Source organism: Phyllostomus hastatus, unplaced genomic scaffold (assembly GCF_019186645.2).
Source record: "Phyllostomus hastatus isolate PE091 unplaced genomic scaffold, TTU_PhHast_1.1 phas_scaffold_21, whole genome shotgun sequence".
Classification (NCBI taxonomy): domain Eukaryota; kingdom Metazoa; phylum Chordata; class Mammalia; order Chiroptera; family Phyllostomidae; genus Phyllostomus; species Phyllostomus hastatus.
The window spans coordinates 11,326,925-11,341,215 of record NW_025334017.1 but is presented as its reverse complement, the minus strand read 5'-3'; the positions used below and the strand labels follow the sequence as shown (position 1 = coordinate 11,341,215).

Sequence of the window (14,291 nt, the reverse complement as noted above, 5' to 3'; positions counted from 1 at the left end):
TTGGTTTTCAGTATGATTTCACAGTCAATATTAGTATATTTTCTAATATACATAGGACTGGCCAGGTGTCTGTCTGAATTATTTTTAACTTCTGTTACACTGTAGCGAAACTGTATACATTTATATTGATCTAGCATTTGCTATTCTACTTTTTAATTCCCAATTAGGTAAATACTCTAGAAAGCTCAGTATTTTTCATTTATCAAGCAATTAGGGAGACAGCTTTGAAAAGCTACTTGAAAAACTAAATACCAAGATTTAGACCTGCTTAACAGTATGTTAACCATTCAAAAGACCAAAAAAGAACATAAATAGAATGTATTTGTGATATAAATACATGACACAGAGACATTCATTTTGGCACCACCTTACAAAAAGCCCCAGCAGTAGTTTATTACCCGTCAGATCTTTGGGAATATTTAAAATGTCAACTATTAAACATTTACTTTTACTCCAGAGGAAAAATAATTCACAAATTTAAATTGGTATTTCAAAAGCAAAGGATTTCCTTTTGTTATTTTGTAATTTGATCTGTAGAATGAACAGTTATTCAAAGTGTTAATTAGCAGCCAGTGTGTTAACTTTGCTCCTACATTGTAATCCCACCAAGAACTGATTATGGCAAGCAGTGATTTATTAGAGACAAATATGGTTTCTTCTTAAGCAACCATAAGCAATTGCATAGTTCTGTTCAGAGGACAAAGGTCAAAGTAGAGTTATAAAGGCATTAAAATATGTTAACTGAACTGAAATAGACTGTTGAAAAATCTATCTTGGGTAGATGTTAGTGTAAACTTAGAGGGAAAAAACAGTCATCAGCAAAAAGGTTTTCTTTAAAAATAGGTTAATGCTAAGAACAATAGCTTTTTAAAATTTCTGTTTAAAAATAAGCTTAATAAACAAGAATACAAATTTTAATTCAAAGCTTAGCTCTTTGAAATGCCCTATTCTCTTGCATACAGCAGAAAATACATTTTTCATAGTTGTTAATATTACATGTAAAAATGAGGCACTAGTTATACATATTTGAAGATATTCACACAAACAGGAGTTTCAGTTCCATCTGTACATAGGCTGAAATTTGCTCAATGGGTTTTCGGTGGCAAAATATTCATGAAAATAAGTCTTCTGAAGGAGGTGCATAAGAGAAACCAACGAATGCATCATCAGCCTCCAGTACGCTGGCGTTCACTATAGAATAGTCAGAAGACACACACACAGAATATGGAACCGTTTCTTCTGTAAATGCAGCATCGAAGTTCCGAATGTCATCTGGTCCTGCCTAAAATATAAAAAAAAAATGCTATTATTCATCTTCACTTTTTTCATTAATTTAGCTCTTCATTAGAAACCCTTTATGAGTTTGTATATTTATTCCTGGCAAGTTCAGATGTATTGTTACTTCATCATGCTTTGAAACATTTTCTGCTTTTATTAGGTGAGGTCTTTCTAACAGGTAAGGTTCTTGTTGGCTGAGGAGAGGAGACAGAATGGTGACGAAGGCTGGCTTAATAGAGCCCTCACCCATGTTAATTTGCATCTCAGTCCCTGCAACTACCTCCTTTCTCTCTACCCATCACCTCTAAGTTTAGAAAAGGGGTTAAGGTAGATTTCCACAGTAGTATTTTGCATTTGAACTTCCATTAAATACCTTCTCAATTCTGGGTAGATGAAGCCTTCTAATGAAGGAATGAATGGACTGTAAGTAAAACCGTGAAAGGTAACTCTTGTGCCCCAGAGGTCATTAAACATTCAGCTATGACACCACCTTACTTAGCTTTAAAGGCCTAAGGGGACCAGGAAACTGGGGAATGGAGCATGGTCTGCTTAGGTTCAAAGGCCATGGTTCTTAATCTTTTACAAATCTGATACAAGCAAATGGCCTATGCCTTTCCAATGTACTTACAGATAAAAATTGGTTTACAAATTCAGGCGACTCATGGTTAAAGCCCGTCCCTGAAGCTCTAGTTTGCTCTACTCGAAGAGAAAGGGAAGCTTTAAAATGTTCAAGTCACTGAGCCTAATCAAGGTGAACGGAGAGGGATTTGGAGAAGATAGTATAAGCTAAGGATATAGTTAGCCTGGCAGTCTACAAACAGCAGAGCAGAGACCAGGGAAACCCAGAATGGCTCTATCCTTCTCTTTGAGAAATTCCCCCCTCTGAGAGGAAAATGAATACTAGAAATTATACATAAAATGTCATCAAATTCTTACATATAACCCTAGAAAGCATGGGTTATGGAATAAGACTAAGTTTTGAATTCTGGCTGTTAAATTTGCTAGCTATAACTCTTTATACAAACTACCCTATCTTTGTGACCTTATCTCCTCTTCTATAAAATAAGAATACTGACACCTACCTGTTAAAGTTGTGATGATTTGGTGCATTAACACATAAAATTCCCAGAACCTGACATGTACAAGGTACTCAAAAAAGGATGACAAATGTTTTTTGTTACCTGACTTTATAAATATTTTGAGAACACCCTTATGGCTTATGGCTAGTACTGAGAGGGATACTACTATAATTCTTATGTTAAGAGTGGGCAAAGACTCTGTCTTCCAAGTGGTCAAACTCTAGTTCTGCAGCTTTAACTAAACTGTGGGCAAGTTGCTTCATCTTTTCTGTGCTTAAGTTCACTCATCAGGATTATGTGTAAAATTACAGTACTATTTCACAGGGTTAAGTAAAAGGATGTAAGTACTGAGAACAGTGAGTGAGAATATCTACTTTATCCTACTATAGCTAACATTTTGATCTTTGTTAATTTCTTAGGTGAAAAATAGTAACTTGTTAGGGTTTTATTTTGCATTTCTTCAATTGTCAGTTAGTTTGAACATTTTTTCATATATTTGAAAGCCACCTGTATTTATTTTACTATAAGTTTGTGTCTTTTGTCCATGTTTCTACTGGTTGTTGGTCTTTTTTTCTCATTGACTTATAAAAATGCTTTATGTACTAAGGGAATTTTCCTCAGTTTGTTCTTTGTAGTCTTTTTTTGTTCATGCAGACATTTCTAAATTGTATATGGTCAAATTTACCAATTTTTCCTCTTATGGCTTTTCAGTGGTGGGTCTTGCTTTAAAAAGCTTAATTAATTAGTCATAGAAGGGCGGGAATCCAAAGCTGGAGGTGTCTGACTCTGAAGTCAACACTGTTTCCATTTCCAGTGTTGCTCAGGAGGAGTCCCTAACTCTTTAGTGTGCCTGATGACACATCTATTTGAGAATAATTAAACTCAGTAGGACTCTGGATATAAAGAGAGAAAGACTGATACTGTACCTAATGGAGTCACTCCTGGATGAGCTACATGAAATCAGTCAATCTACAAATACCATTACATTTATAGGTGTACAATATCACACCTATTAATACTAGAGATGAGCTATGCACTGAAGCTGACTTTTCACAAAATATGAGTAGAAACAGAAAAATCAGTAGACTAAATAATATTTTCCTGCTCTAATTTACTAAAAAAAAAGTATTTCAAGAGTTTCACAGGAACACCTAAAAACTTTAAATGAAAGTAAAGCAAATTCACCTATGATCCTACAACCCCAAATTGATCTTGGTTTATATTCTTTTCCAGTCCTTATATGTTATTGTTACTGCTGTAATCATAAATCACAAAAATGGTCATTCTCATGTTTTCATTTAACATTATAAGGATTTTCCAAGTGTCTACTTATTTTTATACTTATTATCATTATTGTAATTTACTTAACATGAAATGGCAATAGACCATACAAAAGCATGGAAAGAATGATAATTTTGGAATCAGGCAGAGATTTGAATCCTTGCTCTGCTACTTTTTACTCCAGCTATGTGACATCTTTGAATTTCCAATGATAAAATAAGTATATATAATAAGAATAGTAATCATAGTAACTTGGTAGCTTATTTGAGGAATAAGTTACATACTATAATGCATAAAAGTATATATGCTTATATATGAAGCTATGAACAGTAACATCATTATTGATCTAATGATTAATAAAAATTTCCCTATTGTTATATATTTATTTCACAAAATTTTCCATATCATTAATATTGTAAATAGGTCTTTGATACAGCTTTTCAGTTTTACAATAAAAATTATTTTTAGGAATGATGCATCTCAGTCCCACTATATTTAACAAGTCATAACATAAACATTTTTACAACACTGTCTTACTATTTTCCAAAAACAATATAACAATTTACATTACCATTAATAATATTTGCCTGTACCTGGTTTTATATTAATCTAGAAAAAACTGCATTGGTGTTTATTTAAAATATTTGTTGATTTATATGTATGAAAATAATATCTGATAGTTACTTTAATTGTCATCTTTTTTTAAAACCTATTGAGCTCATCTCTTTCTTATTCATGCTCAAACACTTCACAAATATTGTACTGGAAGTTATTTTTATCAGTCTAATATAACCATAATCTTTCTGGTCATCTTGAATTTATCAGTTGTACTTGACAACCCTGAGTAACATATTTCACAAATATTTACATACTGATTCAATCTCATTCAGGTTAGGTTTTGAGATCTTTGAGGTTAGATTATGATGAACTATAGTTCTACGTTTCACTGCTTTAGAAGGAAGGATTTGGACGTATACTTACCACATTAGGATTAAAGGGTGGTGGAATCTTCTTTTGTACAAGGTCAGTCCAACTGAGTGATTCAAAAAAGGGATGATTCTGAATTTCAAGCTAGATTAAAGAAATATATGTTTTTTTTAACTAAGGCTTAAGAATATACATTAAGTACTCACCGAAGTATCTTATGAATCCAAACCACTAACACTTGGTCCCTCAATAATTCTTTTCAGATACATGTTTATGTTATTCACGTGGTAAAATGGTAGAGCAGAAGGACTAACTAAGCAGGCACGAAAGACTCATATCCTCTTCACTATCACAGTTTTTCCATAAGTAAAATGAAGTTAACATTTCTGCCTTAGATACTTAATGTGTTATTTTAAGGATAAATGAAGAATATAAAAATAAGAGTGGTATAAAAAGATGAAAGTACTACATAAATACAAAGAATCATTATTATCTGAACGGGGGAGGCAAAGAAGAAGTTAGGCAAGAGAGGTTTACACTGTGAGGCAGAGGTAAAGCCAAGATGATGAGCCCTACTCCCCGAGAATATTTCACTTTGGGTTGCTACTATCAAAATTGGCACAGAACTGATTCCAGCTCCTCCCCCCCAAAAGATGCTATGAAAGTGTATAAATAGGAACCATCCTAGTTTGGTGGCTTTAAAAGGTTGCCTTAGAGAAAGTGATGTCCGACCAGAATTCTGAAACATGAGTAAAAATTAGCCAGACAAAAGAATTTGGTATGTGGGACACAAAACAAAAAGCAACAAACAAACAAAACAAACTCATGGTCACAGAAAATGGAAGGGGGTGGGGGAGAATGAAGAGGATAAAGGGAGACTAGACTTTGGGTGGTAAGCACACAATGTAATACACAAATGATGCATTACAGAACTGTACAATATTTGAATCTTATATAATCTTATTAACCAATGTCACCCCAATAAATTTAATAAGAATATTTTAAAGCAGTGTAAAGAAATAATTACCTAATATATTAAATTTATAGTCATATAAGAGAATATTGATATAGAAAGATAGATCTCCAGGAAAAATGATAAAAACAGGTATAGAACAGAGTATATTGTGCTCTCATTTGTGTAAAAAGAAACCAGCTGAAGGGGATGGGAATTTGCTGAGAGGATTAAAAAATAGAAAAAGTATTGATAGTGATGACTTCCGGAGAATGAGCTAGGGATATGGGATAGGAGGTTACATTTTTCAGGTGCATTCTGAAAAATTATTTGAATTGTTACATGTGTTTTCTTTAAAAAATACCAATAAATACATAAATGTAAAAAACAAACAAAATAAAAAAGAATGATTCTCGGATTTCTGTCCTGGGGATCACAGAATGAAGATAGCACAAGTTCAATTTTGAGCATGCTGTGTTTGAGGTATTCTTAAGAAACCCAAGGTGTGGTGATGAATAGGCAGATGCAATATGAATCCAGAGTTCAGAAGAGAGGTCTAGACTGAAGATAAAAATGTGTGAGACAAAGACAAGTAGGCAAAGCCACAGGGAACACTGAGAGTGTTCAGGAAGACAGCACGGTAGAAGAAAAGAGGGGTTCAGGACAACCACAAGGAACTGCAACACTTAACAGTCAGGTTGAAGAGGAGGTGCTCACACTGGAGATTATGGAGCAGGGCCTAGAAATACAGAAAGGATAGTAAAAGATGAGTGTGTGCTCTTGCAGAACCTAGGGAACAAAAGAGTGTTGGAAGTTTAAATGCTGCTGAGGAATAAAAGTATTCAGTAATTGTAGTAGCTATTTCATGGTAAATTGAGAAATGAGACAAGTCTGGGAAAGGAAGAATTCATACAAAAAGTTCCAACACAGTTGGCTATGAAGGGAAAAAAGAATATTACTCTGCAGTATCAACTCTACTGGGTCTAGGGTTTTTGGTTTGTTTTAAGAAGCAGGAGACTTGATAATGTTTAACTATTGACTGGAAGGAACTAGAACAAAAGGGAGCAATTATCTGTGCAGAAAAAAAGCTTGCACAGGATTCCCTACAAGGGGTTGGGACCCAGCACAGGCAGAAACTGATCTTGTTCACTATAATAGGAAGAAGGAAAGGACCAGAGCAAGGTGCATGTAGGTCTGCAAATTTGGTAGCAGGAAGCTTAGTTCTGCTCTGCCAATTCTACTTTCCCTATAAAATGAAAGGCAAAACCATCTGCTAAAAGTGAAAGAAAAGGAATCTGAAAATCTGGAGAGAAGGTCTGAAAGATTTAATATAGAAAGCAGGACAGTAAGCTGGAGACAGAAGGACAGGAGCACTACCAGGCAGTGGTGAAGCACAGAGACATTAAAGACTACAACTTCACAGCGTTTCCAACATGCCTGTGTGATATTGTGATTTATAATATAAAATACATCCAGTTTCTGGCACAGAGCTCTGGAATATCTTAAGTGATGAGAATGACACTGGTGTCTCTTCTTAAGTTAATGAGGTAACTTTTGGACCCCACACAAAGATAGGGGTTGACAAGAGAGCCAATCAAGTGCTTAGAAAGTTAAATCTTGAAGTTCCAACCCTCCCCTTCAAACTTTTGGGGAGGGGAAAGAGGTTGAAAGTTGAATCAATAGTCAAAGGCCAATAACTTGTTCAATTATGACTATGTAATGAAGCTTCCATAAAAAGCCAAAAGGACATTGTATTGGTCTTTTATCAGAGAGCTTCCACATTGGCACACAAGAATGCTTCACTGTGACACCTCACCAGGCCCTAAGCTCCATGAGGACAGAAACTCTTTTGTTTGGGGCCTTGCCTTATGCATCTCTTTACCTGGCTGTTGATTTATATCACTTGTAATAAATTGGTAATCTAGTCAGTAAATGGGTTTTCTTGAATTTTTTGAGCTGTTCCAACACATTAATCAAACCCAAGGAGGGGGTCATGGGAAGTGCTGGTTTATAGTCAGTCTGTCAGAAGCAAGGGTAACAGCCTGCGCTTGTAACTGGTATGTGAAACGGAGGGCAGTCTGGTGGGGCTGAGCCCTTTACTTGTGGAATCTGCTTCTATCTTTGAGTAGTGTCGGAGTTCACACTATCAACTCTGGTGTCTGAGAACTGCTTGTTGGAGTGGGAAAACCTCCACATATACACACATTGAAACTGGTACCAGAACCTCTTTAGTGTTAATGCTGGTTTCCAGTGGCAAATGCTTTGAAGTAAAAAAATTTAACTGAGGTATATTTACCAAGTTTCCCACCATTGTATTTAGTTTTAATTTGTGTGACAAGTTTCACTTCATAAAGTATTTCCTTCTATTTGATTCTTTTTAAACACTGCAATCTGTTTATGTATTAATTTCTGCTAGAATCATAGACATCTCCTCCTCCGTGACTCCTCCCCAAAGGACCAAAAAGGCCTCTTGAGTGGCTATAAACATCTCATATAAACACTTAATTAAAAACTATCATTTTACTGGTGTGTCCAAAGATTGCTAGTTAGTGTAGACACACAGACACACAAACGCACTGGAAGTGGGTCCAGGAACCGTTTTTAGCTGAGCTGTGGAACTTCTTCAGCAATGTACAGCAGCTCAGAGATGACAGTTTGATTCATCCATGATTATGATTTCTAAATTCAATAAAAGGATGGGTGCAAGGAGGTGTGAAGTATTAGAAAGACTGACTGAAAGAAAAGACTGCAGAATCCAAGCTAGATAAAGAACTGTTGACAGAGTCACCTGCTGAATGGGGAGTGTGGGAGGGGAAAATCAGGAATAGACAAGTTTTTTATTCACATCTCAAGTTCAAGATTGATAAACAGCTCCCACGAATTTTTGAGAAATTTAAATGAACTTAAAAGTTCATGTTCCTCAACAGTTTATGAATACTGACACACTAATATAGCACTGGTAACAATGCTAGCAATTTACCCTGCTGTTTAAAAGAAAACCTGCAGATTCCACAATTATCTCAAGGAGGTATCTCCAAATTCTCATAAAAAAAGTGATTTAATGTTCAAGGAAAAATGCATTGCCTCACGCAGTCACGTAGCACTTAAATTCTTGTTAAACCAAGACATAGAAGTTCAGGTAATCAAAAAATGCATGCCTGGGATGGGAGTAAAAGACAGAAAACTGTACTTGAACAACACGTAAAATTTTAAAAAGTGTTTTAAAAAATTTAAAAAATAAATGTATGCCATAACTTCTTTAAAAGAAAGAAGAAGAAAAAAATGCTGATAAATAAAAATCAAATAAATAATAGAGTGTGAAAGTTGGATGTGAGAGGTGGAGAGGAGAGGATCAAATTGTTGCAGAGATCAAATAAGAAGATGCTTGTGCAACTGCTTAAATTCTGTGCAGTTCTACATAAATAAACACTGGTGAAAACTGTTGCAACAAGTTACGCATTTTCTTGGTCTCTTCCCTGAGAACTGTATTCATCCCATTGCATAACACATAAAACAAGGCTTTGTCTTCAAATTATAAATAAGCTTAAATAAAGTGGGAAAGATATACATACAAAGTCTTCTTTGGCACCAAGCCGATTTTGCCTGTCTTTTTCTAGGAGTTCTTCCAGAATGGACCAAGCTGTGAGGCTCACTCCTGGCCTTAGATTTAGGGGCTTGTGAAGAATGTTGTCATACATTTCAGCAACATCTCGGCAATAAAAAGGAGGCTGAAAAAATAAAAAGCAAAATAAAGTTGGTGTTAACCAAACTATGCCAAAATGTTTGGGTTAAAACAGTTGGATTTAGCCTTGATCTACAGGGAGCAAACTGGGTCTGGACAACTGCAGAAAGGCACAGCCCTCTTTGGGTGAGCACATCTGCAGGGCACCTCCTGATATGAAGGGATTCTAAAACCCAGCCAACTAGAGAGCTTACACATGTTCACAGAATAATTTAGGGCCTGTCTGTTCAGTAACACCTTGTGGATAAGTGTCAATTATATAAAACTTGTAACCGTATCTGTTTTAAAGAAGACAACCATGAGCCTCATCATAGGCTTATGATAGAATTTTTGGAAATAGAGATCCAATATGAAATAATTTCTTGGGAATACACTAATTAAAACAGAGATTTCCAGCTAAGATGGAGACCTGAAGTTTGTGCTCCTTCCTCAGTACTGTGGCAGTGATAGCATTCTGGGAGTACTCTGCAGGAAGAAAAACTTTAATTTTTACTTTTTAGAATCTAGCTTGATTTTAATATAGTGAATATAAATCTCATTACGGAAGTATATTTTTCAAATGTTCCCTTTTGAATCAAATGCTTTTTATACACAATGATAACATTTTATACTTTCAAAGTTGTCAAAAGGAATTTAAAGGATTCAGAAATATCAGGATGGCAAATACCCAGCACTTAAACAAAGGTAAGGTATAAAGTGGTTATCAGGTGTCCTAAGTCACTGGCATCACCAGGAAACTAGATCTATTAACAAGTGGACCTTGGTCAAGGGCAAAGAGAGTGCTGGAGGTCAGGAGAATCTGTCATTCAAAGTTAGCAACATGAGACAAATGCTCCTAAATGTACCTACTGTGTTGAATTTCACAAAGAGCTCCCCAGTTTCCAGGGAGGGGGGAAAAACCCCAAAAAGCAAAACAAAATAACAAGCCCCAGCTCAGTTGATGGTGGTATTTAGTTTAGTAGGGGCAGCATGGCGGGGCTGGTGGGGAGAGGGAGGGAATGGTTGGGGATGATTGGAGGGTCCCAGCTTGAGCCTGTTGGGCACTCATGGGACCACAAAGAGAGCCTAGACAAGATTCTAAACATTTCAAAAAGTCTAAATAAAAGCATATATTATTCCTATTAGGATATGCAAGCCAACTCTAAATGCCCAAACTGTTTGCTTTTGGTTGGCGTATTAACTCAAAGCTCAGTGTAGTAAGACAAATGTACTCAAGTTAATCTGAAGCTCTGGCTGGTCTTAAATGTCTTTAATTAATAAAAACTGAGGAAACATTACTCAGTAAGCATCACTTTTTTTAATGAAATTTTAAGACATGTATATATGATGAATGGAAGACAGGGTTGGTTCCCAGTGATGGAAAAAATGGAGCACCAGTGTATTAATCAAATCCTATAAAAACAAAATACCAGGCAAAACTCAAAAGGCATTATCTTCTAATAAACACAAAAATCTTTTTCCTTTCTGTCTTTTTGAAATTAGGCAGAATGATGATTGGGATAAACTGAATGAAAAGTGGATAATTTTAATGTTACCGCTATGTGCCCATTTCTGAAGGAAATGCAAGAGGGATGAGAATACCTGAAGTAGTAATTAGTATGACAGAGAAAAATTACATTTAAAAATTGGAGCAGAATGAAAAGTTTTTCTTTTTATGCATACATGGTTTTGGGTTTGTTTTTTCACCAGATTACTACTGCTCTGTTAGTGTTATCTAAGTGTCCATAAGACTATTAAAAGAGAAAGAGAAAAGTGAAAATGTAAGTCAATTATAAATATATTGGAAAAATAATGAAAGAGTAGAAATACATACCAATCCGTACAGCATTTCATACAGAACAGCACCGAGGCACCACCAATCTACTGTATTGTCATAGGGCTGTTTTCTGATTACTTCAGGCGCTAGATACTAAAGAAAAGATTAAATATTGGAGCAACTCAATAAACAAAACAAAATAATTGAGAAACTTAACAAATTTTAGGTGTTACTATCACACTAAAAGCATATCTAGATTTTCAATTGATTGGGTATTTTCATTTTATATTAGAGGTTATTCAAAATCCACTGGGATATTCTTCAAAATACACCTATTCAAACACTTCCCCCAGAAAATGAGATGCAGTTAGGACAAACAGAAGAGGGCAGCAGATGTAGAATCTGTAGTACAAAGTCATAAAGTAGGTATTATATTATGTGGGGGGAGAGTCTTTTAGAAGATTAATTTATCTTAAAAATTCCTGTGGAAATTACCAATAATTGTTTCTCCTGAAGAAAGAATTCCTAATGTGGCAATTATAATTCATTTTTTCTTTTCAATGAAAGAAAAAAATAAATTGCATTCTTCATAGAAAATTACAGTTGTCATTCTCTGACATATTATTTAGAAATGAGAAGTTATTAGATAGCTATTGACATTTTAACTTGTAAAATACTTAAACTAGTCACCATTTCATACATTAAGATGGTAAATTTGAATTATAGATTTAAAAAAAAATATTTTTCTCTCCCCATATGAAGGAAAGAATTCGTTCTTAAGCCTTGTTTTGTGCTAAAAAAATGGCAATATAAATTAAAAGGGTTTAATAATTTCTGATCACATTTAGATTTACATGACAAAAAACCCAAATTGTGTTTCCTTTCTAAAAACTTACAGGACTTAAAGATTTTGTTAACTATGAAATGAATACAGTCACAAAAAAATGTTTCTTCAGACATAAACCAAAGTAGAATGGTTACAAGTATAAATAAGAACTGGAGTTAGAAATTAAAAAATACATTTTAAGATACTTTTTAAAAAATATTTTATTTATTTCTTTTTAGACAGAGGTGAAGGGAGGGAGAAAGAGAGGGAAAAAAACATCAACATTTGGTTGCCTCTCACATGTCTCCCCACCAGGGACCTGGTCTACAACCCAGGCATGTGCCCTGACTGGGAATCAAACTGGTGACCCTTTGGTTCACAGGCCAGCACTCAATCCACTAAGCCACACCAGCTAGCGTTTAAGGTTCTTTTAATTAGGTTTATGATTTTCATTACAAGTCTTATGTGAGCCATTTTATCACACATTTTCAATAATATTTGCCATTACTCTACAATAATGATAAAATACTACCTGGTACCTAAGATCACTATAACTACATTAAAATTTTAATTTAAAATAAACTAAATGTGTGTGCGTGTATGTGAGAGGGAATAAAAAGTGTTTAACATAAATTGTAAGGATTATTATTATTGTCTCCAACAGAAAGGTGATACTTTTCTGCTAGCTAATGTGATCAGAGAATGGGATGTTTGGGTTAATAAATTCTGATTTGGAAGTTTTTCCCCATCTCCACTGTCATACTTTCCTCTGTTAATAAACACTTAATTTTATTATGAAATATTTAACTATACAGAAAAATAATAAAATATAATAGAAACCAGTAAGGCTGCCACCTAAATATAGGCAACGTCAATCTTTTGCCATATTTGCTTTAACTTATTTTTTAAAAGAGGTTTGTTAAGATAGTCACAAACCATGCAATCCACCCATTTAAAGTACACAACTCAATGGCTTTTAATATACTTAGAGTTGTGCAAATATTACTACAATTTTAGGACATTTTTATCACCGATTTGTGATTTTATTTTTAAGCATTAGAAATATAATCAAATGCTTAAAAAATCTAAGGTAAGCATTTAACATTAAAGATAAGTATAATTTATACCTTTGTTGGGTAATCTGGTAATATCTCACAATTACAGTTAAAAATACCAACTATAAATAAACTTTAAATGTTCAAAGGGATGATTATCAGATATTTTCAATTGGTGGAAGCTGAAATGATAATTTTTATTCTACTTTTCTGATACCAAATTTTGCATAAGCAATTTGTGATTCATTTCTTCATTTTATTTGTGATTATGTGAATGACAAATGAGACATACTTCTTACCTCTGGTGTCCCACAAAATGTTGTGGTGGTGTCAGAAATAGCAATTCCTTCTTTACAAAGCCCAAAATCTGTTAAGACAACATGTCCCTGAGAAATACAGGGGGAGTAAGACAAAACAATGTATGAACATAAACTGACAATTTTAAAAACCGCTTTATTTAGAAATAATTATAGACCCAAAGGCAAACTGCAAAAACAGTAAATCAAGTTCCCTGTATCGCTCACCCAGCTTCCCCCAATGCTGACTGACATCTTATACAACTGTAGTATGATATCAAAACTGGGAAACTGACATCGGTACACATTATTACCCAGACTGCCAACCTTATTAAGTTCTCAGGCCTGCATTTGTACAGGCCTGCATTTGTGTGTGGAAGTACGTGTAGTTCTATGCAACAGAGATGTGCAGATTCATGAACCTACTACCACAATCAAGACAGAACTGTCCATCATCCCAAAGGAGCAAACCTTGGTGGTACCCCTTTATCTTTGCACTCCCCTATTCCCTCAGTTCCACTTAGTGCCCTTACAACCACTAATCCAATCTCTAACTCTATAGTTTTGTCATTTCAAGAATGTTACACAAAATGGAATCACACACTGTGGAACCTTTGAGGATGACTTTTTTCCAGTAAGCATAACAACAACAAAAATTGACAACTAGACTTTTAAAAGACAATACTTACTATTGAATCCAAAAGAATATTTTCTGGTTTCAAGTCTCTATCAAATTAAAAAAAAAAAAAGAAAAGCAAGCCTGAGTATTAGCTGAAATAAAATAATAAAAAGGCATTTTTACAAATAATATTTTTAAAACTTACCTATACACAATTTTGATGGAGTGCAAGTAACCCAATGCACTGGCAATTTCAGCAGCATAAAACCTTGCTCTGTGTTCAGGAAAGGACCGTTCTCTTTGTAAGTGAAAAAACAGCTATAAAATGAAAAAAAAAGGAATATTAAGATAATTAACACATAGAGTGATACAGATTCTATAAATATGAAAACAGGATTGTTACTTTGAACGTGAGATAAAAATGCACCAAAGCACAGAACTGTGACTCTCCCTTGCCTGCGTCCCCAACCTAGCAATCAC

At 34.6% G+C, this 14,291-nt stretch overlaps 1 protein-coding gene across 7 annotated transcripts in view; it reads right to left on the bottom strand.

The window, feature by feature from the left end:
* Window positions 1-303: 303 nt before the first annotated feature.
* LOC123833270 (serine/threonine-protein kinase Sgk3) overlaps window positions 304-14,291 on the bottom strand; it is a 118,135-nt gene continuing 104,147 nt past the window's right edge. For 6 of the 7 annotated variants that reach the window (XM_045861390.1, XM_045861388.1, XM_045861394.1 and 3 more), the window contains 7 exons: window positions 14,017-14,129; window positions 13,882-13,918; window positions 13,196-13,282; window positions 11,073-11,168; window positions 9,090-9,245; window positions 4,620-4,709; window positions 304-1,282 (listed from right to left, as the gene is read on the bottom strand). In XM_045861390.1, coding sequence (XP_045717346.1) covers window positions 1,112-1,282; window positions 4,620-4,709; window positions 9,090-9,245; window positions 11,073-11,168; window positions 13,196-13,282; window positions 13,882-13,918; window positions 14,017-14,129 — 750 coding nt within the window. In that variant the 3' untranslated portion in view covers window positions 304-1,111. The remainder of the gene's footprint in view (window positions 1,283-4,619; window positions 4,710-9,089; window positions 9,246-11,072; window positions 11,169-13,195; window positions 13,283-13,881; window positions 13,919-14,016; window positions 14,130-14,291) is intronic. The other variant, XM_045861395.1, reaches the window with a different exon arrangement.